Raw genomic sequence first — 23,229 nt, forward strand, 5'->3', positions numbered from 1 at the left:
ATTCAACAAATGGAAGACTTAACTAGCTCCCTTAAAGGAACTAACTCAAAGGTCCGCACCACATGATTTCACTGGGTAGATTTGTTGGGAAATGATAAAAACAAAGTAGTTCCCTGCTTTTACTGCTCTTTCCCCTTCCTTATCCTAAGTTCAATTATTACTCCTGCAGTAAGCATCCAGTTGTACTTTCTGAGACAAGTAATTCCTTTATTTTACCAACTTTCCCATTACTCTAGCTAGATATCTTGAACCCAGTTTAGGATGTGTCCTACACAGTAAATAGCTCTTTACCACATGGGTTCAATGAGATGCACAGTAGAAGTATCCCTGCTTCATGCAATTTCAATGAGCGGGTGGGTCTTGGTCAATGATACTGCCATATATATATATATATATATATATATATATATATATATATATATATATATATATATATATATATAAAACTTGAACTACATACGTCATAGAAGCCTTTATTTTTCTCTGTTATATGTACTGCATGCCTCTTTTTATTGCAAGTGTTCATGAGACCTAGCGTTCTTGACAATCTTACTGTACACTTTTTTTTTTAAATTATTAAAAAAAATTTAAAAAAGGCCCAATGTTTGGATAGTGCGCTAATGGTAAACATATTGTTGTCCAAGTCTGGACCATAAGATTCAGTTGGATGCTAACTAGTTGTTCAATGAAACAAGACATTTTTTTTTTTTTTTTTTGATAGATCCTGTCCACATAACATTCATGAACACAGTTAGCCAAATTGTTTTAACAAGGTAAAGCCTAACCTCGGTGTAATCAGATTTCATGCTTGCAGGTGGATTACTGCTACCCCTTGCAACTTACTACTGGTTTATGGGGCCTCCTTCATATTAATGAGTCAAAAGTAAAGAGCAAGGTGGAGGAGGAAATGTACAGCCAGAGAACATGGAAGCTGTTTGCTTCTATTAGCCCTGGTTTTTGGGTCCTCTGGTGTTCCACAAGCCAAACTACCTTGCAGTAACCCAGTTCATTTAAGCTATAAGTACAATTTTACAGATTTGCTTATTGTTTTAGGAATAAACAATAGACTGCATGACTCCTGGGCCTACTGCAGTTTTGTCCCACAGTACACAGATATTGTGAGCGATTATAGAGACAACCTTTACAAGAATGCAAGATTTATTTACAGAATACAATACCTTGCTTCATTTATTTTATTGAGTACAGTTCAATTGTCTCAACCAAATAATATAATCAGGAAATTAAACTAAAAAGGTCCCCAAGTATGCTACCAAATTTTTGGTATGAAATCCAGTCCATGAAATGCAAGTTTACTGTGGAAAGCTTGTTTAGGCATATGAGCAAAGAAAACAGACTTGCTACAAATCCCTTTCCCAACTGTGTGAAATTCAGGTGCCATATACAATAGCTCTATTTTCCGCTTTATAAAGGACAGTTACATCTAAACACCAGGCATCAACTGTGATGCTTAAGACTTCCACAGGGGTGACATTCCCTGGTCTAGCAAAAATCAAAAAAAAAAAAAAAAAAAAAAAAAGAAGTAGTATGAGTGAGGAAAATACATGAAAACGATAAATTAAAAATTAAACTGCTTGCAATGCAGCTTTTTTCCTGCGATGTAATATCCATCATAGTTTTTCTTTAGCCAATAAAATCATTTGTTTCTGTTTAACAGAAAACCTGAAATAAGTTATCAAAGGACCACAATAGTCGTAATAAACAATTATAATATTTTTGGGGAAATTAAGCCTTACGGTTTAAATTACGGGTTATAAAACGATTGCAATTGCTCCTTTGTTTTCTCCAGAAGACAAAAACAGTTTTGTTGGTAGATGTAGTAATGGTAGATCACACAGATGAAACAGAGGTGCATAGTTACAGCCTGCTCAAAGAAGGTGGCTGAGACACAACTGATTAAGCAATGCGCGGTTAGTCTTTTAGCAAGGGCAAAAAGCAGTCTCAGTAAATGTCTCTGAGGAAGAGGAGGGAATCTGAACCTCTGCCAGTTTCAACATGGGAATGAATAGGATGAACAAAGACAATTTGAATGTGCAATGCACCACAGCTGTAGAAATACATTAGATTAGGCCACAGGGTATAGACAGTTCCCCCTATGTTTAAGTATAATTTAAAGTGACCTCATGCATCCTCCACTGCAGCTGCTTTTCTTTTACGGCCTTTTGCTTCCTCCTGGGGTTGGGCTTTAAAACACTCTTCTGAATGGATGTAATGTAGGGCCATTTCGCTGTAGGCCTCCAAAATCCTTTGACGCTCTTCAGGCGTGAAGTCTACAGAGTAAGGGTGCACCTGGACAATGTGGCGCTTAATTGTGCTGACCTTCAGGGTGGCCAGTGTACCACCACATACCATGCAGATAAGGCCCTGCCGACGACAGTCATAGTCCATCATGAATTCGGTGCGCCATCGGACCTGATAGCTCCGCTTGGCACTATTACATGGTGGAGGTAGAGAAGCAGTAGGCTTAGAAGGTTTGGAGATGGTTGGAAGAATTATTTCAGTACGTGGAGTGCAGGTTGCCGCACTGGTCCCATGTGATTCAGAGGTTGTCGAGTCTTCTGTGTTGAAAAAAATAAAGGAATATCAGAATAAGCAAAGTTGAATTCAAACTGGCATATGAAAACATAATCTCTTTACAACAGACTTAGCTGAGTGCTACAGAACAGCTGCACTAAAATAAAACCCACCCCTTGCTGTACAAAAGGCACTGATACCTTATACTCACTCTACCCTGGCTGCGACTTAGGTCATTGCTGGAGACTTCAGGGATGGTTAAGTATGGACACCAAATGATGCCTACTATAGAGCAAGGGGTTGAGTCTCGAGTTTGTAAGGAACACAAAGTTTATGTCAGGGCAAAATAAAATAAAAATGCAATACATGCACATTTCCCCCTAAAGTACAGAACATTATCTTTTGATGTGTCAAAAATATACTCACCTCCTAAGCCCTGTTAGGAGGTGAACAGCGTTTTTGTGCAGGGAATCATGTTAGCCCTGTCCAACTGTCTTTTGTCAAACTACTTAAAGCCTGAGTGCAGACAAAATAAAAAAAAAAAAAAAAAACAAGAAAATCAGCACAAGCAACTTACAGTCAATAGGATATGTCCCATGTGTTGATTCCTCTGCTATTAGTAAGAATTCTACTCTGTCCTGCCCCCTGCTGTAATCTTCAGGTATGCTGGGTGTTAACAAAACTAAAAGGCTGTCACAGATTCTCATCAAGGCTGCCCATCTATGCTCATCTTTTCTATCCAGCTCTGCCATTCCTATAAGCTGTAGTACAGTTACTATGAATAACGGAGCTGAGCGAAATGGGGCCAGCATAGTGCATCTTGGAGGCACAGATGTAGCGTCCAGCCCTGCTGCCTGAAGCCTGTCAAGTCTAAGCAGACCTAATTATGCTGTGGCTGGATGGGGCTGAATGCTGTACAGAGTGGGACCCGTGTTTAGGGCCCCATGCATTCAAGAAAGTATACATATAACAAAGAATACCTGTGTTATAGGCATACTTCCCTGAACACATATGGCACTAAACATGAGTGAAAGTACTCAGATCCATCTAGCCAAAGTGTATTTCAGCCTGCCATAGACTGAATCCTTGCTTTTTGGGGGTTGATAATTATCAAACTGCTGCTGCAGTGTTTGAAATGTTTTTGGCTCTCCGTTTTCTATGTAGTGTATTTTCTGAACCTGGTCCTACCCCACTGCCGCCATTTTACTTGCACAGCGCTGTTTTTTATCCATTCTCATGTGAGTGTATTTCCTTTTTTTAATAAATTTGGTACAAATTTTTTATACGGGATTACACTATGTGGCCTTTTTTTTGTTTCCCCCTGTCCAATGTAACCACCATTTACCACGGGCATCACCCCTGAGGCTCACACCGTTCCACAGATCATCCCTGGATCTCCTGCCATCTTCCATGGAACTTCATCAGCCGTTTATGACTCAAGCTTGTTTGACCCAATTGAACGTAGGTTTTATTGGGTTCAAACGTTCCGGTAAGCCTCCTTATTGTTGGTGGTGGTGTGTCTTCGGTCCTGATGTTTTCTGCATATCGACACGTTCTAATATGAAGTCATACACACATTGAGGACTATCATCCTATCATTTTTGCATGACACATCCTTTGAGGACTTTCAGGACTTTTATTATCTTTTGATACACTTTTTCATGTCCCCCCTTTTTATATTTCGGATTCGCGGATTTGAGGAACCTAATGGTCTTCATATTACAGAACATATGGTTGTTTCATATTAGCGCTACACTTTTTCTGTTATTTGGATATGTGAATGCTGATTGGGCCGGGGACTGCACAGACCGCAAAGTCACAAGTGGATTCATCTTCCAGTTGGTCAGGTTGGTCTAGTCGAAAGCAAACAACTGTTGATCTACCTTCAACTGAAGCAGAGTACATTGCAGCAGCATACACTTGTCAAGAAGCGATATGGATTTGTCAATTTTTTGCAGACATTGGGATAGACATGTCAAAACCAATTCCCATTTTTGAAGACAACCAGGGATGTATAAAGCTTACGCAATCAGAAAGGGTCAATCCTAGGACCAAACACATCAACGTCAAGTATCACCTACAGAGGGACAGTCAAGAGCAAGGTGTTATTGAGATTCAATACTGCCCATCAGTGGAGATGACTGCTGATGCACTCACCAAGCCTTTGTAGAAGGAATGTCATAATTATTTCCAGAAGAAGCTGAATACAATTTGACAAAGCACATACTGTTGAGAAGGGGTGCTGGAAGAACAACATGTAATGTAAAGCAGCTTTCTAATGTGACTATAAACTATACATACACACACACACACTATACCTTTCTATCCATCAGGTGGCACTGCAGTGTTATAATGTGTATTCTATTGGTAAGGTAACCGGAGGAAGAGTTTGTCTATCCTCTCTAGGGTTGGAACAACTAATTGATTAATCGACAACTAATCAATGAAAATAGTTGTCAACTATCGATTAATAATCAATCGATTAATCGGCCAGTTGGCCTGCATACAGAATGCATTTTTTGTTTAAATAGGAGAAAATACAGTGAAGCACACATACAGCTTAGTACACTGTTCATACATGTTAGTATACACAGTGCAGCACACATACAGCTCAGTACACTGTCCATACATGTCAGTAAGTGCCTGAGAACTTGTGAATGTGTTAGGAGCAATGCCTCATGGGACATGTAGTCTTGGGCAGAAAGTGAGTGGTTCTAAAGGCAGAGTTTTTTTTTACCTTGCTATAAGGGCACTTTATACTATACTTTGCAGCTTGCTATTGGGTCACTCTGAAGGCAGGAGGAGCCAGAAGCGTCAGTGGGGGACCCCAGAAGAGGAGAATCATGGCTACTCTTGTGCAAAACCATTACACAGAGCAGGTTAATATAACATGTTTAAAAAAAAAAAGAAAAAATCACTTTAAAAAGACTGTGTGCAGGGAAGATCAGCATCTGAACCCAGAGACTTTTACCAGTATTGTGCATTATATTTAAAATAAGTCTCAGCTTTTAGTACTACTGTAATATAAAAGATTTATATCTCCCTTCCACCCTTCATATAGTTTCATGCCTGACTCCTAGTTAAAATGCCCATATATCCTACTTCTGGGTGTATTTATTATTTTTAATATATATACACACACATAGAAACACTGAAGAAATGACACTTTGCTACAATGTAAAGTAGTGAGTGCACAGCTTGTATAACAGTGTACATTTGCCATCTCCTCAAAATAACTCAACACAGCCATTAATGTCTAAACCGCTGGCAACAAAAGTGAGTACACCCCTAAGTGAAAATGTGAAAATTGGGCCCAATTAGCCATTTTCCCTCCCCGGTGTCATGTGACGACCACTGCCTTGCTAAAGAAGCTGAGGGTAAAGGTGATGGACTGACCAAGCATGTCTCCAGACTTAAACCATATTGTGCATTTGTGGGGCATCTTCAAAGGGAAGGTGGAGGAGCACAAGGTCTCTAACATTTACCAGCACAGTGATGTTGCCATGTAGGAGTGGAAGAGGACTCCAGTGGCAACCTGTGAAGCCCTGGTAAACTCCATGCCCAAGAGGGTTAAGGCAGTGTTGGAAAATAATGGTGGCTACACACAATATTGACACTTTGGGCACAATTTGGACATTTTCACTTAGGGAGTCTGGGCTTACACTATGTGTAAGCCCAATGATTAGAGGAAAGGCGCCCCCCCCCCCCCCCCCCCCCCCACAGGCAAAGAACGAACATGCAGAGGCAAGCTCCCTGCTAATCTCCCTCTCCGACACAAATTTTCAGCTGCGTTCTCATGTGTCGGAGAACTTGTCAGAGGTGACTTTGCCGCACTTAAGAGTTTTGGAGAGAGATAAGCTTAGGTCAAATTTAATGAATAGGGTTTACAACCACTTTAAAGTCTGTTTATAAGGAATTTCCAGTAGTATGGGGAGGAAAGGCTTCCCCACTGCTAGGGCAGGGGAAGTGAACCACCAAGATAAGGAAGTTCATGCATGGCTGGATAGGAGCATGGGGAGGGAGGGAGGGAGGGAGGGAGAGAGGGAGAGGGAGAGGGAGGGGGAGAGGGAGGGGGAGAGGGAGGGGGAGAGGGAGGGGAAGAGGAAGAGGGAGAGGAAGAGGGAGAGGAAGAGGGAGAGGAAGAGGGAGAGGGAGAGAGAGATCACTCTGCACAACACTCAACCTCATCACTCTGAGGTTGAGTGTTGTATGGTCCCTAAGTAGAGCGAACACTCATCTGTGATTTTGAATTGGTTCTCTTTCGTCTGGTATCTGCCATAGCTACAGGTGAAGGTACTCCTCTGGAGGTACATACAAAGTAGAGTGCGATAAAACGGGTAAGCATGTCTAGAAGGAGTACACAATAACCCAGGTTCAGACAATACTGTAACGCATTCTTGTGGTAAAAGGGCTCTAGATGGAAGTGGCGTTTAAGTGTGCCACCAGTCACATGACGCAATACCTGGTCATCCACCTTAAACTGAGCTTAAATTTTAGTGCAAAGTTTAAAAAGTTCACACTGTGAAGTTACTCTGTTAGCTCCAGTTTTAACAGTCAGAGATCCAGGGTGACCCTCTTACCTGTCCACAATGCTGGACTGTACATAAAGTCCAGGCTATACCTGTCATAATGGGCATAACCCCAAAGGGATCTTCAGGGACTGGATTCCATAGCAATAGACCACAGCCTTGGACTTGCAAAGCACCCTGTGTGTGACTCAACACATTGCACCAAGTGCAAAGGTGGGTGTCCATGCAGGATCCAGTGACTGAAACATTACAGGCAGACCTCACAGTGCATAGTCTGGATACTGGTCCCAAGGTTTTACCAAGGTTACACTGGTCTGTATTACACTGCATCTGTGTGTGCCTTAGAAGACGGTGTCGTGTTGATTGATGAATTCAAAGAAAATAAGAAAAAGAATAATCTAGTGAAGCAGATTTCTCCATCACCTTCAGACACTAGCACAAAACTGAGGATTCATGAGAAAGGGTAGGGTTATAGGGGCATATCAAAAGCTGGCCAGTGTCCAATCATCTGAAGCTAAGCACCTATAACCTATGGTGTTTAAAAATATGTTGCCTGTGTTCTGTACTGCACAATTAAGATAGTTACTATTGCAAGTTTTTTTTTTTTTAAATCATCTGGTTAAAAAACTGGAACAAAAAAAGACTGTTGAAACTAAGTATCCTATTAGAGATAAATTAGAGCTGCACAATTCTGGATAAAATGAGAATCACTATTTTTTTCCTTAGACTAAAGATCACGATTCTCAGAGCAACATCATCTTTCCCCATATACAAAAAAATTGGGCTAACTTTACGGTTTAGTTTTTTAAAATTCATTGAAGTATATTTTTTCCTAAAAAAAATTCTTTCAAGACCGCTGCGCAAATACAGTGTGTCATAAAATATTGCAACGATCTCCATTTTATTCTCTAGGGTCTCTGCTAAAAAAATATATATAATGTTTGGGGGTTCTAAGTAATTTTCAAGCAAAAAATACAGATTTTAACATGTAAGCAACAAGTGTCAAAAAAGGTTTAGGTCTTTAAGTGGTTAAACTGACCTCGTTTACAGACGGAAGTGCATTCCTTTGAGCTAAGACCCCTTTCACACTGGAGACGTTTTTCAGGCGCTAAAGGGCTAAAAATGGCGCCTGTAAAGCGCCTGAAAAAATGCCTCCCCTGCAGCTCCAGTATGAGAGCCTGAGTGCTTTCAAACTGGATCGGTGCGCTTCCAGGACATTAGAAAAGTCCTGAAAGCAGCATGTTTGGAGCGGTGTATACACAGCTCCTCCACCGCCCCTGCCCATTGAAATGAATAGGCACCGCTGCCGAATCGCCTGCAAAGTGCTTCAGCAGCGGTGCTTTTCGGGCGCATTTAACTCTTTCTTTAACCGCCGCTAAAACGACAGTAAAGTGCTGCTAAAACTAGCGGCGCTTAACCGCTAACACGGCCGCGCTGTGAGTGTGAAAGGGGCAGGGCTTTTTTTCAGCGGGAACTCGGGGGAACGCAGTTCCGGCACCTCCACAACTGAATGTATTTTTTGGCAAGGATTGCTGGGGTGTGCTGGAGGGTCTATTGATGCTGGCTGTTGGGGATCTGTTGTCATTGTTGGGAGTCTATTTTTGTGTGGGGGGTCTATTGTTATTGGGCAGGTCTATTGTTGCTGGCAGGGGGTCTATTGTTGCTGGGAAAGATCTACTATTGAGGGAGAGGTCTACTGTTGCTGGCTGCTGGAGGATCTGTTGTTGCAGGTGGAGTCTATTGTTGTTAGGGTGGTATTTGGTTGCGGGGGGATGGTCTGTTGTTGTGTGGGGGATCTATTGTTGCTGGAGGGTCTACTGTTGCTGGGGTGGGGTCTTTCAAATCCCATACAAATTATTTAGTAGCACAAAATAATACTTGGTTTTGTATTCTCTAAAAGGGACGATTTTGGGAAGTGGGTAGGGGTTGGAGCCAAGAGACAGTGCTCAGAGGGGGCAGAGACGAAGGGTGACTCAGGAGGAGTTCCTGCACCTATTTTCTGAGAAAAAAGCCCTGGAAAGGGGTCTAAAAAAAACAAGAGATACTTTGTTTCTCATTATGGCTGTTGATAAACATTTGCCAGCTGAGGTTTTTTTCTCTCTTTTGACAGCTCTGCTCTGCACTTGTTTAACATGAAACAAACAAATGTCATATTGGGACACAGAGGCGGTGTCCATGCAGCCGCTGTCTCTTAATAGACATCAATAGTATTGCCTGCATGGAATTCTTGTGCACTCACATGCAGGTAAACACAGCCCTACACCGGCGTATGGTGTTTCAGCCCTCTGTGAACGCGGCCTTTATCTGAAACTAGTAGCTAAGAATTTTCCCTAAACCACAATGGCACAAAATCTACATCTCAGACTGCTTTAACCACTTGAAGACCAGGCTTTTTCTGGCACTTTTTGTTTACAAGTTTAAATCAGTATTTTTTGCTAGAAAATTACTTATAACCCCCAAACATACATTTTTTTAGCAGAAACCTTAGGGAAAAAAATGGCGATCATTGCAGTACATTCCAGGTGCATAAAAACCAAAAGGTGTTCAATGCCTTACAGTTCGTTTTCTTTCTAAAGTAGCCACAGACTGAGTAGAAAAGCCTGTAGTGTTTTTTCTCCCCACTGACAACGTCGCCAGCTGCTTCCTGGGCTGTCGCTCCGTCCTCCCACAGAGACAGGCTTTGTACCGTCCTGGCTTCCCCGCCAGACTGCGTTGTGTTTGGAGGCATCCCCTGGGAATCGCTAATTGCTTCTTTCCCCCTCTCCCATCTGGGATTATACGTGTCTGCTCTACATACCGCTCCTACATGTAAGTTGATACTTTGATTATATATTGGTGAATAAATGATTTTACTTAGTGGCTCTCCTCTCTTTTTGTTTTTTACCTGGATGGATCTGAGCTGACTTCTCTCTATAAGAAGAGCTGCCTTTTGTGAATCTGGCTACACAGTACCCCAGAAGAAAAGAAAAGTTTTACATCCGGTGTTTTGTTTATCTATGACTTATTCTCCAGGGACCTTCTCCTGCATTATAGACTGTTTCCTGGCTCCTGTCCAAGACTTCCAACACCATCCTGATTACACCATGATTGATCCAGCTTTAAAGACTTTATTATTTTATTAACTTTCATAGTCATTTGCCTTATAGCCTCTGAGCGCCAGCTTTTAGTTTAATCGTTTTTGAGTAGAAAAGCCTGTCCTGTACTAACATACTGTAGAATGTGCTCTCTATGCAGAGGTCTGATGCACTACCTGCTGAGTCAGACCCTATAGCACTGCAGTCACTTTAGGTTCACTTTAAGCAATGAACAATTACCTTCTTAAAATTAAATAATACAAAATAGCCAGCACTAATATCTGGATTTTGCATTGACCAAAAATGCAATTACATCTGAAAAAAAAAAAACAAGCATCTGGTACTTTGACTTTACCAGTTACTGGATTAAAGCGGAAATTCACCCAAAAGGGGACATGATTTTTTTTTGGGGGGGGGGGGGGGGTTTGTAGCGGGTACCTGGTTTTGCCCACTTAGATCGCCTAGGTATAAACAAATTGTGCATGTATGCATACTTGCTGATCTGTGTTACCTTTTGGATTATTCATATGCCATCTTGCCTAGTCTCTTCCTTTTAATTAGAGGAAGGTGATGAGGGTGGTGCCACCATCTAATGAAAGTAATAAATTAATTCCCACAAAGGAAGTTCTCTGTAGGAAAAAATTAAATTAATTATTTGCCAGCATCTGGAAGCAGGACAGGTTGTGTCTCTATCCCTACATATTCCTCCCTGTCTTCTTGCTCTCATCTCTGCGCTGGGCAGCCAAAGGCGCTAAAACCAGAGAATATCGTGTCCTGCACAGCAGCTGGGAAGAACCACAAAAAACACATAGGGGCTTTACAAATGTGCTATGTGCAATCTTGCAGGAATAGAACAAAAAAAAGGAAGCTGTAAAAAAAAAACTGTTAGGCTATAATATGTTGACTAGAGTGACAGAGTAAATGATAATGTACCTCTACACACGCACTCTCTCTCACCTTTTATTTCTATACAGATTTCATCATCTCCGGTTTGGTGACCTGATCCTTTCTTGCTAGCACTCAGTCTTTGCTCCCACTCTTCAATCACTACTGCCTTCTCTTGATCACTTAAGTAAATGGTATCCGGATGTTTCTGCTGGATGTGCATCTTCACAGTGCTGATTTTTGGGTTTATTAATGTCACTCCACATACCATACAGATCAAGCCATCCTTGCTTGGGGTGTAATCCATTAGGAATTCTAGTTTCCAACGGTCATGCTGGTACTTGCGTGGGTCCTTTGGAGCACTTCCTTGCACTCTGCCAAAAGCAAATTCCCAAGAAGCACCTTTCCCTTCTGACAATGCTCCAGCCCAGCTAGGTTCCTGCTCCTCATCCTCCACAGAATCACATTCAGGAACTTGTAATGGAGTTACTCCGGGATCTACAATGACGAGGGGGAGAAACAAATTCGGGAGAATTAACTGTAGACAATCTTCCAATTATTTCACAAAATGAATGTTCAAGGTCACCAAGTATTTTAAAACATGGAGAAAAATGTAAGTGGTTGTGCCCCATAGAAGACAAAAGAGGAATGAAAATCATTAGTTATAAAATATAACCGTTTAAGAGAATTTGCAATTTCTTCTTTTGCTTCACACCCAAATCCCATATGCCTTGTATTCACTGAAGCACATACCCTGCCAATATGCAATTCAAAGACCACTCCTTTACTATATAACCATTCCATTCATCAGAGAAGTCCACACTTCTTCATTTAAAAGGGTTTGTTAACCTATTTATATAAGACTATGCCAGCCCCTCTATTAGAGGCTGGCATAGCACACTGTAAGTAGTTTTCAAAAACGAGCGTTTTAAATACCGAATTTGAGCTGTCTTCAGGCCGGTCACATGACTCGCGGCTGCTGCTTTACAGCTCCGATGGATGTCTTCTGCGGGAGGAACCGAGATCTCCCTCTGACATCAGCCAGGAAGATCACGTGCCCGCTCGTCTCCTCTGCAGAAGCTCTGTCTCGTAGTTGTAAAGCGGCCACGGGTCACACGACCGGCCTGAAGAGGGGCTGGCAGTGACAATTGTACCTTTTTTTTTCCAAGAATAGAGGGGTGCAGATTCTTTAAGGGACCAGGATCTGCATATATATTTTTTGGGGTTAACAAACAAACACTTTAAAGGCCAACTATAGCCATTATTTTGTTTTGGATATAGTGGGGAATGGTAAGAACTTCCATCAGTTTTATTATTGCTGTATCCCCATATGAAATATTTTTTTATCATGTCATGTTCCTGGGAAACCAGAAAAAAAAAAAAAATGAGAACAAGTGTCACCAGGACAGGAAGACCGTGATCAATAAAAACATGACAGAAGTTTATTCTCTTCCACAAGTTTCTATCCTTCTACAGTCTAATTAAAAAAAAGGATTACTGAGATTCCCTATAATTTCCTGTCTCCTTAACACCACTGGAATGGGCACTGAGAAGAAATCGTATCCAGCAGGGACACTAGAAAGAAATACAAATCAAGCGGAGTATCTAACAGGTTTTTAATGTTTACAAAACCAAATTGATTTGACTGGAGTTGGGTTTAGGGTTATGTGAACAAGCCCTAATCCTAAAGGTCAAAAAAGTACAGCATCTTATGAAACAGCCCTGTCTGCATCCAGGGTCGATTATCCGTAAGGAATCACCGTATGTCGCTTAAATGCGAGTGGCAGCGGGTGCGGTCAGCCTCACATTGCATTGAATGGGGCTTCCTGCCCACAGTTGTTCACACGCTTGCTCAAACCTTGCTGGGTTACATACCGTATTTATTGGCATAATATAACACACACTTTTTTCCCCTGAAAACAGAGGGTAAACAGTGCCTGGGTGTTATACACCGATAACATGTTTTACCAACAAGGGGCGGGAATCGGGTGGTCTGCCCCAGGAGCCACCCATGGGGGGGGGGGTGTCAGGCCGGCCACCCCGCCTCTCCTGGCCCTGGGACAGCGCTGCCTGCATAGTCTAAAGTTGAGAAAAAAATCACTTGCCAGCCCCTTCTCCTGCACTGCTCCTCCTGTGTCAGTGTCATTGTAAAACGAAGTTTCTAAAGATCTCAATAGCTCAGTTTTTTCTTGCTGCTCTCCTCCTCCCGCTCCTCGTCCTCGTGTAGCTTTAGATTGGTGGAGGAGAGCAGTCACATGACTATCTATGTAATGTCAGAGGAGAGCAGTCATGTGACCAGGTCAGTGGAAAGAAAACGGCGCTAATGAGGTATATGGAGGCTTTGTTTTACAATGAGTGACACAGGAGGAGCAGTATAGAAGGGGCTGGCAGTGATTTTTTTCTTAACTGTAGAGTATGCTGGCACTGCTATCCCAGGAGACTGGGGGTCTCCTGGGAGTGCAGGGGGAGGGGGGCTGTGAACTGTGCAGGGGGCTGTATACTGGATGGGGGGGCTGTATACTGGATAGGGGGGTTGTGAACTGTGCAGGGGGCTGTATACTGGATGGAGGGCTGTGTATTAGATGGGGGCTGTGTATTGTGCAGGGGGCTGTATACTAGATGGGGGTTGTGAACTGTGCAGGGAGCTATGTATTGTGCAGGGGGCTCTGAACTGTGCAGGGGCTGTATACTGGATGAGGGGCTGTGTACTGTGCAGAGGGCTGTATACTAGATGGGGGGCTGTGTATTGTGCAGAGGGCTGTATACTGGATGGGAGGCTGTGTACTGTGCAGAGGGCTGTATACTGGATGGGGGGACTGTGTATTGTGCAGGGGGAGGGGGACTGTGTGGGGACTTCCTTAAACTTCCCTCTTGAATGAAGCCTTACATTCCACAGCCTGTACTTATCCCCATATAATGAAACTGCCACAGGGCAGCAAAACATAGAATGAGACATATTATATATATATATATATATATATATATATATATATATATATATATATATATATATATATATATATATATATACACACACACACACACACACACACACACATATATACATACACACACACACACATATACATATACATATATATATATATATATATATATATATATATATATATATATATATATATAAAAACCTGGGACCTAACTATTCTCTCAAAATATATTCCACACTACTGACCTAAGATCACTTCTGGACCTTCAACTGTTACAGCTCATGCTGACTCAATAGGCTCTTCTGTCCTCCCTCAGCCAACAGGTCCTGGTGTATTGCATATACAGTATCTCACAAAAGTGACTACACCCCTCACATTTTTGTAAATATTTTATTATATCTTCTCATGTGACAACGCTGCAAAAATAACACTTTGCTACAATGTAAAGTAGTGGGTGTACATCTTGTATAACAGTGTAAATTTTGCTTTCTCCTCAAAATAACTCAACACGCAGCCATTCATGTCTAAAGTGAAAATGTCCAAATTGGGCCCAATTAGCCATTTTCCCTCCCTGGTGTCATGTGACTTGTTAGTGTAATGCAGCGTACACACGGTCGGACTTTTCGCCCAGACTGGACTTTTTAATGAACGGACTTGCCTACACAAGATCACACCAAGTCCGACGGATTCGTACGTGATGACGTACACCGGACTAAAATAAGGAAGTTTATAGCCAATAGCTGCCCTAGCGTTGTTTTTTGTCCGTCGGACTAGCATACAGACGAGCGGATTTCTGGGTCCGGCGGAGTTACGACGTAAAGATTTGAAGCATGTTCCAAATCTAAAGTCCGTCAGATTTTCAACTGGAAGAGTCCGCTGAAGGTCCGATGAAGCCCACAAACGATCGGATTGTCCGTCGGACCAGTCCAGTCGAGAAGTCCGCCCGTGTGTACGCGGCTTTACAAGGTCTCAGGTGTGAATGGGGAGCAGGTGTGTTAAATTTGGTGTTATCGCTGTCACTCTGTCATACTGGTCACTGGAAGTTCAACATGGCACCTCATGGCAAAGAACTCTGAGGATCTGAAAAAGAATTGTCGCTCTACACTAAGATGGCCTAAACTATAAGAAGATTGCGAAGACCCTGAAACTGAGCTGCAGCACGGTGGCCAAGACCATACAGCGGTTTAACAGGACAGGTTCCACTCAGAACAGGCCTCGTCATGGTCGACCAAAGATGTTGAGTGCACATGCTCAGCATCATAACCAGAGGTTGTCTTTGGGAAATAGACATATGAGTGCTGCCAGCATTGCTGCAGCGTTTGAAGGGGTTGGGGGTCAGCTTGTCAGTGCTCAGACCATACGTCACACATTGCATCAAATTGGTCTGCATGGCTGTCATCCCAGAATGAAGCCTCTTCTAAAGATGATTCACAAGAAAGCCCGCAAACAGTCTGCTGAAGACAAGCAGACTAAGGACATGGATTACTGGAACCATTTCCTGTGGTCTGATGAAACCAAGATAAACTTATTTGGTTCAGATGATATCAAGCGTGTGTGGCGGCAACCAGGTGAGGAGTACAAAGACAAGTGTGTCTTGCCTACAGTCAAGCATGGTGGTGGGAGTGTCATGGTCTGGGGCTGCATGAGTGCTGCTGACACTGGGGAGCTACAGTTCATTGAGGGAACCATGAATGTCACCATGTACTGTGACATACTGAAGCAGAGCATGATCCCCTCCCTTCGGAGACTGGGCCGCAGTACTCCAACATAACAACCCCAAACACACCTCCAAGATGACCACTGCCTTGCTAAAGAAGCTGAGGGTAAAGGTGATGGACTGGCCAAGCATGTCTCCAGAGTTAATCCCTATTGAGAATCTGTGCGGCATCCTTAAACGGAAGGTGGAGGAGTGCAAGGTCTCTAACATCCACCAGCTCCGTGATGTCGTCAGAGGAGTGGAAGAGGACTCCAGTGGCAACCTGTGAAGCACTGGTGAACTTCATGCCCAAGAAGGTTAAGGCATTGCTGGAAAATAATGGTGGCCACACAAAATATTGACACTTTGTGCCTAATTTGGACATTTTCACTTAGGGGTATACTCACTTTTGATGCCAGCGGTTTAGATATTAATGGCTGTGTGTTAACTTATTTTGAGGGGACAGCAAATTTACACTGTTATACAAGCTGTACACTCACTACTTTACATTGTACAAAAGTGTAATTTCTTCAGTGTTGTCATATGAAAACATATAATAAAATATTTACAAAAATGTGAGGGGTGTACTCACTTTTGTGAGATACTGTAGAAGAGAACACATGAAACAGTGTTGCTGCAACTTGGACAAAGTCTAAGAGCCATGACTCATACACATAAACTCTAGAATTTTATTAAGACAAACTTCTGTGTTTTGCCAATCCATCTGAATAGATACATTCCATGGGAAATCAGGATAGGGAGCACTACTAGGAGGACTCAGTTTTCTAGGACATATGTCGTTGGAGAAGGAGAAGGAGGAGAGCTGTAGATGGGGGAGGGGAAATACAGATGTGGAAGAAAGAAGTGGTATAGGCATGAAGGTGGTGGAATGAAGGAGGAGCACTACAAGGAGATACAGTGGGGTGCACTAGAGAAGTGCAACAGAGGAAGCATCAAGGAGAGGAGCATTATGTAAGTGGATGAATGGATGGTACAAGTGGAGTTGTGCTTTAGAGAAAGGAGGGGAGCAGCACAAGGAAAGAGGGAACAGGTCAGGAAAAATAGACAAAGAAGATAGCGAACAGGCAAAAAAAACATAGGATGGAATTCTAGAAGAATATTTACAATTCAAATTCTTTGTTACATTCCCCATTATCCCTGTGCCCAAAAATTTAGATTTTTACTATTAGCACTATTAATAGCTGTACATATTCCAGATTTAGAATTCTGGTAGACAGCAAGCATGACAGTCTGCGGCTGTGCTCTTTTACACAAGTTTACAACAACATTTACAGCATTCTGAAAAGCAGTACACATCTATACATAATACTTTCCTATTTTCCAACATGCTAAAGTTTGAGTTCATGTGTGTTGTGCTGTATACCACAAAGATTTGTATGCTGGGTTGTGTACATACAACAGATCCCGCCAGTCTATACACTGTACTATATCTTAAATACTTCACAGCACTTTGTAGTCTCTTCTGTACATTAGAGCACATTCTGGAGTATGTATTCTGAACCATGTTAAAAGACCACTCTATCCTGGACATTAAAGTACAAAAAAGATTCCTGTATGGGACTTTGAAAGGAAGAAACTCCTTAGTAGTTACACAATATTGAAATTATATTCATATTTATTTGTAAAGTTAAAATCATGAAATTTAAACATGATAAAATCAAAAGTGGTAGCATATACAGCTGCGGTGCAATATCAACACATTATACAAGCAACCACTGGACTCTGTTGATATGTAGATGAGACAGAGAATGCCCAACACGTTTCAAGTCTGTAAAAATGAACCTCTTCTTCAGGGGGCTAGTAGTTTCAGTAATGAACATAAGTTGTCCATAATTGAAAAGAAAAAAAACAGTAAGCATTCATAATTGAAAAAAAAAACATACAACAGTATTGTATGCGGACACTAACCACATGTTTTAGATGATAAATCACCTGTATTGCATCCTAATTAAACACACAGGAAAAATTTGCTGCCAAATGTCACCTACATCCAGCCACACGGAGAAAAGAAACAGAGGATCCAAAGACAGGACCAGCCACAGGAGGGCACTCTGTGTCCACCCCAATTCTGTACGCACCACAGGGAAGCCAAGGACCAGGCCTAAGTCTAAGACATAAAGAGTAGGCGAAACAATTACCACACAGATTATTTATATATGCCTTTATGTTAAAAATTAGTACTAGTCACTCAAAAAAATGCACAAACCTTGTGGATAGCTGGTATAGCAGTGGCAAGGAGAAAGAGGGCAGATGATATACAGAAAACCAGATAAGTCACACCAGATCTCAAAAACAGGATGTTCCAAGAATGCTCACACCAGGCTTATGGTCTGATGTATACGGAGTCCAAACTGGCACACAGAAAAAGAGAGAAACCACCAAAAATGATAAAATTATTATAAGCCATATATAGTAAACCAATGCATATGATATATAGGTAAAAATTATCGAAACGCATAAAATATGGATAATATCTAGCTCATATGAGCTCTTCAATGTTGTAGCAAAAAAAATCTAGAAATGACCTGTAGTCTAGTGGACGCTTGCTCGGTCTGTATGACAGTATGAGACTGAGCTGAGAGATGTCTGTGTTTACGAAGGTTCCTTGTATCATTAACTTTACCCACTTCAGCTGTGGTTTGGGGAGGGGTGTATGTAAACATGAGGGAGTGCCCTCCGAGTCCCCGGCACGCAGGCCCGCCTCCCACAAGCATTGTCCCGGCCAAAGGGGCTGGGACAAGGAAACACCGCCGGGGAGCAGCGTCATGACGTCACCTGCCCAATGGAAAGGGGGCAGATATGATGTCCGGGCGATGGAAGTCCACGTCGGTGGCCCGCGGTGCACAAAGGCACCATGGCAACAGGGAGGATCTCCCCAGTCAACGGTGCTCAAATCAGATAGGCCGGCCGCGTCATAACTAATGATGCGGACGGCCCCCATGCACCGAATGGATCACTCTAACCGAATCCACCACATCCTGCCCCTAGTGGCTGATCGGGATACCGGCAAGCTGCAAAGACTTACCCAGATGTTAACAACAAAAGGTCTAAAAAAGGACAAAAAAATATTGGGTCAGAAATAGATGTGTATAATATCCATAAATCATGCATATATGTTAGAAGCATGGAGTATAAAGACATAACAAGTAATCATATTCTTGCAATATACAAAAGATGGTATGATAATAGAGAAAGTGTGCATTGCGAGAGACCGTACAGACATAAGAATGATAATTAAGGGGTTTGCATCATTTGGCTCCCATTCACATCCCCCTGACGTGAAACCTTCCAGAAAGGCCTAAAGGATATAGCCTAGTTTAGGCCGGGAGTTTGGTTGCGTTTAAGCGAAAAATCCATCTCTGTTCCGTTATGGATAGCAATTACATGTCTGCCAAGGGGGGAGACTTGGATTACATGTTTTCATAGATACAATATGTCTGTACGCTCGCTGCCAAAGTTCCTGCATTGTCTTTCCTACATAGTAGCACGCACAGTCGCACAGTAACATATAAACCACACCAGAGGTTAGATACTTTGCATAATGTTTAGGTTGATATTTTTCTCCATTTGGTAACCTGTTTTTTGATGTGTTCATAAATTGACAGTAGCCACACTGCCCACATCTATACGTCCCTGGTCGTTTACAGGGATCCCTCTTCCCACCTCACATGCCAATATTTTTCAACAATGTTTTTTATCGTTTTATGTTGATCTGTAAATTTGGTAATAATACGTATTGGGTTAGTTTTATTTTTAGAAGATGTAGGGTTGTATGAGAGATCATGTCGTGTTCTCACAACAGCCCTTTTAAAGGCTTTTTTCAAACATGTGGTAAAATATCCTCTTGCCAATAATCTTTCTTTCAAAAGATCTGCTTCCTTTTTGAAGATGTTATCATTTGAGCAATTCCTTCTATTCCGTAGGTATTGAATATATGGGATCAAGGAGATTAGGGGTTTTGGATGGAAGCTACTTGTGTGCCATACTGAATTACCGGCTGTTGGTGTGCGGTAAAGAGAACTAGTTAGTAAGCCATTTTTGTCCTTATGGATTGTTATATCCAAAAAGGTAATGGAGTTGTAGTCAAACATCATGGTAAAAGGTTAAATTGAATATGTTAATATTCAATTCTTGTAGGAAACATTGCAGACTGTCCGGCGGTCAATCCCACACAGAGGATGTCATCAATGTAACGATACCATATAAATACACTATTCATGTGTGGGAGCATAGTCTCTGATTGTGAGCATGCACTCCCATTCCCCCAGGTACAGGTTGGCATAGGACAGGGCACAAGAAGTCCCCATCGTTACCCCCTGCACCTGAAGGAAATGGGAGTCATTAAAAGGTAAAGTAGTTGTGGTGGAGTATAAAATCCAAAGCACCTATCAGAAATTCATTGTGGGCGCCCACATGTTTTGAACTTACCTAGCTATATAAAAGGATACCATGCACCTTATCTTATACAGATTATTGACAGGGTATATGTTCCACCGACTGTAATTCTTGTGGCGTTGGATGTAGAAGCCCTATATAGTTCAATACCACACGACAATGGGCTGTCATGCATTAAGCATTTTATATTGCAAAACAGTCTTTTTGAAAAAAAGAATTTCTGATAGGCACTTTGGACTTTTTACTCCACCACTACTTTACCTTTAATGGCTCCCATTTCCTCCAGGTGCAGGGGGTAGCGATCGGGGCTTCTTGTGCCCCGTCCTTTTTGGATATAACAATCCATGAGGACAAAAATGGCTTACTAACCAGTTCTCTTTATCACAAACCAACAGCCGGTAATTCAATATTGAACGCAAGTAGCTTCCATCCAAAAAGCCTAATCTCCTCAATCCCATATAGTCAATACCTACGGATTAGAAGGAATTGCTCAAACGATAACGTCTTCAAAAAGGAAGCAGATCTTTTGAAAGAAAGATTGGCAGGAGGATATTCAACCTCATGTTTGAAAAGAGACTTTAAAAGGGCTGTTGTGAGAACACAACAGGATCTCTTATACAACCCTAGGTCTTCTAAAAATAAAACTAACCCAATACATATTACCATATTTTTAGATCAACATAAAACTAACTATAACCTAAACATTATGCAAACCGTCGAACCTCTGGTGTGGTTTATATGTTACTGTGCATGCTACTATGTAGGAAAGAGTATGCAGGAACATTGGCAGCAAGAGTACAGACATATTGTATCTATGAAAACATGTAATCCAAGTCTCCCCCTTGGCAGACATGTAACTTCTATCCATGACAGAAATTTTCCAAAAATATTGTTTTTTAGTATTAGATCCCATACACCCCAGTATGCATAGAGTTGATTGGAATAAAATCCTCCTGCAACAAACAGAAATAGATTTTTCACTCAAACGTGACCAAATCTCTTGGCCTAAACAAGGCTATATACTTTAGGCCTTTTCTGGAAGGTTTTGCGTCAGGGGGATGTGAATAGGAGCCAAATGATGCGAACCCTTAATTGTCTTTTTTTATGTCTATACGTTCTTTCACAATACACACTGTCTGTATTATCATATCGTCCTTTCTATATTGCAAGAATATGATTACTTGTTATGTCTTTATACTCCATGCTTATAACATATATGCATGGTTTATGGATATTATACCATATCTATTTCTGACCCAATAATCCTTCTCATTTGTCTGCTGTGTATAAATAGCTCTTTTTTGTTCTTTTAGACCTTTTGTTGTTAATGTCTGGGCAAGTCTTTGCAGATGGCCGTTATCCCGATCAGCCACCAGGGGCAGTATGTGGTGGATTCGGTTAGGGTGATCCACTCGGCGCATGGGGCCCGTCCGCGTCATTAGTTATGACGCGGCCATCCTATCTGATTGGGCACTGTTGACTGGGGAGGTCCTCCCTGTTGCTATGGTGCCTTTATGTGCCGCCGACTTGGACTTCCGTCACCCGGACATCATATCCGGTCCCTTTCCATTGGGCAGCTGACGTCATGACACTGCCCAGTGGCGGTGTTTGCTTGTCCCAGCCCCTTTGGTCGTGACAATGCTTGTGGGAGGCGGGCCTGCGCGCCGGGGACTCGGAGGGCACTCCCTTATGTTTACTTACATCCCTCCCCAAACCACAGCTGAAGTGGGTACAGTTAATGATACAAGGAACCTTCTTCAACACAGACATCTCTCAGCTCAGTCTCGTGCTGTCATACAGGCCGAGCAAGCCTCCACTAGACTACAGGTCATTTCTAGATTTTTTTTTGCTACAACATTGAAGAGCTCATATGAGCTAGATATTATCCATATTTTATGGATTTCTATCATTTGTATATATCATATGCATTGGTTTGCTATATATGGCTTATTTTAATTTTATCATTTTTGGTGGTTACTCTCTCTTTTTCTGTGTGCCAGTTTGGACTCCGTATACATCAGATAATAAGCCTGGTGTGAGCATTCTTGGAGCATCCTGTTTTTGAGATCTGGTGTGACTTGTCTGGTTTTCTACATATCATCTGCCCTCATTTTCTCCTTGCCACTGCTATACCAGCTATCTACAAGGTTTGTGCACTTTGAGTGACTAGTATTAATTTTTAACATAAAAACACACACAAATATATTTTATATATATATATATATATATATATATATATATATATATACACATACACATACATATATACATACATATATACATATACATACATATCATAGTCTTAAATGTCATACTTACCTCCACTGTGCAGCTTGTTTTGCACAGAGTGGCCCCGAACATCCATTTCTCATTTCTGGAGTCCCTTGGCGGCTCCTCCCCGCATTAGATAACCCCCTTGGAAAAGCAGGGGGGGGGGGGTTGTTACCTTGCGGGCACACTCCGAGTCCAGCATTCGGTGTCCATAGAGGCCAAATGCAGGACTCAGCCACGCCCCCCACGTCATTAGATTTAATTGACAGCAGTGGGAGCCAATGGCTGCGCTGCTATCAATCTATTCAATCAAGAGCCGGGATCCCGTGGAGAGAGGGACGACGGGGATGCGCCGACGGAAATTCGGGGCTCAGGTAAGTAAAACGGGGGGCTAGGGGGCCGGTGACTGCAAGGTGTTTTTTCACCTTAATGCATAGGATGTATTAAGGTGAAAAAACACAAGCCTTTACAATCCCTTTAAGCTGGGTACGCTGTGTGGTAATTAGTTTCGCCTACTCTTTATGTCTTAGACCTAGGCCTTGCCCTTGGCTTCCCTGTGGTGCGTCCTGAATTGGGGTGGACGCAGAGTGCCCTGCCCTCTGTGGCTGGTCCTGTCTTTGGATCCACCGTTTCTTTCCTCCGTGTGGCTGGATGTGGGTGACATTTGGCAAAGTTTTCCCTGTGCTTTTAATTAGGATGCAATACAGGTGATTTATCATCTAAAACATGTGGTTAGTGTCCACATACAATACTGTTGTATGGGTTTTTTTCAATTATGCACAATTTTGGATGCTTACTGTTTTTTGTTTTCTATTATAGATAACTTATGTTTGTTACTAAAACCACTATCCCTGAAGAAGAGGTTCATTGTTACAAAC

The 23,229-nt window shown here is 42.1% G+C and overlaps 1 protein-coding gene across 4 annotated transcripts in view; it reads right to left on the minus strand.

Moving 5' to 3' along the window:
- Window positions 1-1,140: 1,140 nt before the first annotated feature.
- The window catches only part of ZFTA (zinc finger translocation associated), an 85,045-nt gene continuing 62,956 nt past the window's right edge, over window positions 1,141-23,229 (minus strand). For all 4 annotated transcript variants that reach the window (XM_073605409.1, XM_073605407.1, XM_073605410.1 and 1 more), the window contains 2 exons: window positions 11,093-11,518; window positions 1,141-2,576 (listed from right to left, as the gene is read on the minus strand). In XM_073605409.1, the coding sequence (XP_073461510.1) occupies window positions 2,140-2,576; window positions 11,093-11,518 (863 nt within the window). In that variant the 3' untranslated portion in view covers window positions 1,141-2,139. The remainder of the gene's footprint in view (window positions 2,577-11,092; window positions 11,519-23,229) is intronic.

Source organism: Aquarana catesbeiana, linkage group LG11 (assembly GCF_042186555.1).
Source record: "Aquarana catesbeiana isolate 2022-GZ linkage group LG11, ASM4218655v1, whole genome shotgun sequence".
Lineage (NCBI taxonomy): Eukaryota > Metazoa > Chordata > Amphibia > Anura > Ranidae > Aquarana > Aquarana catesbeiana.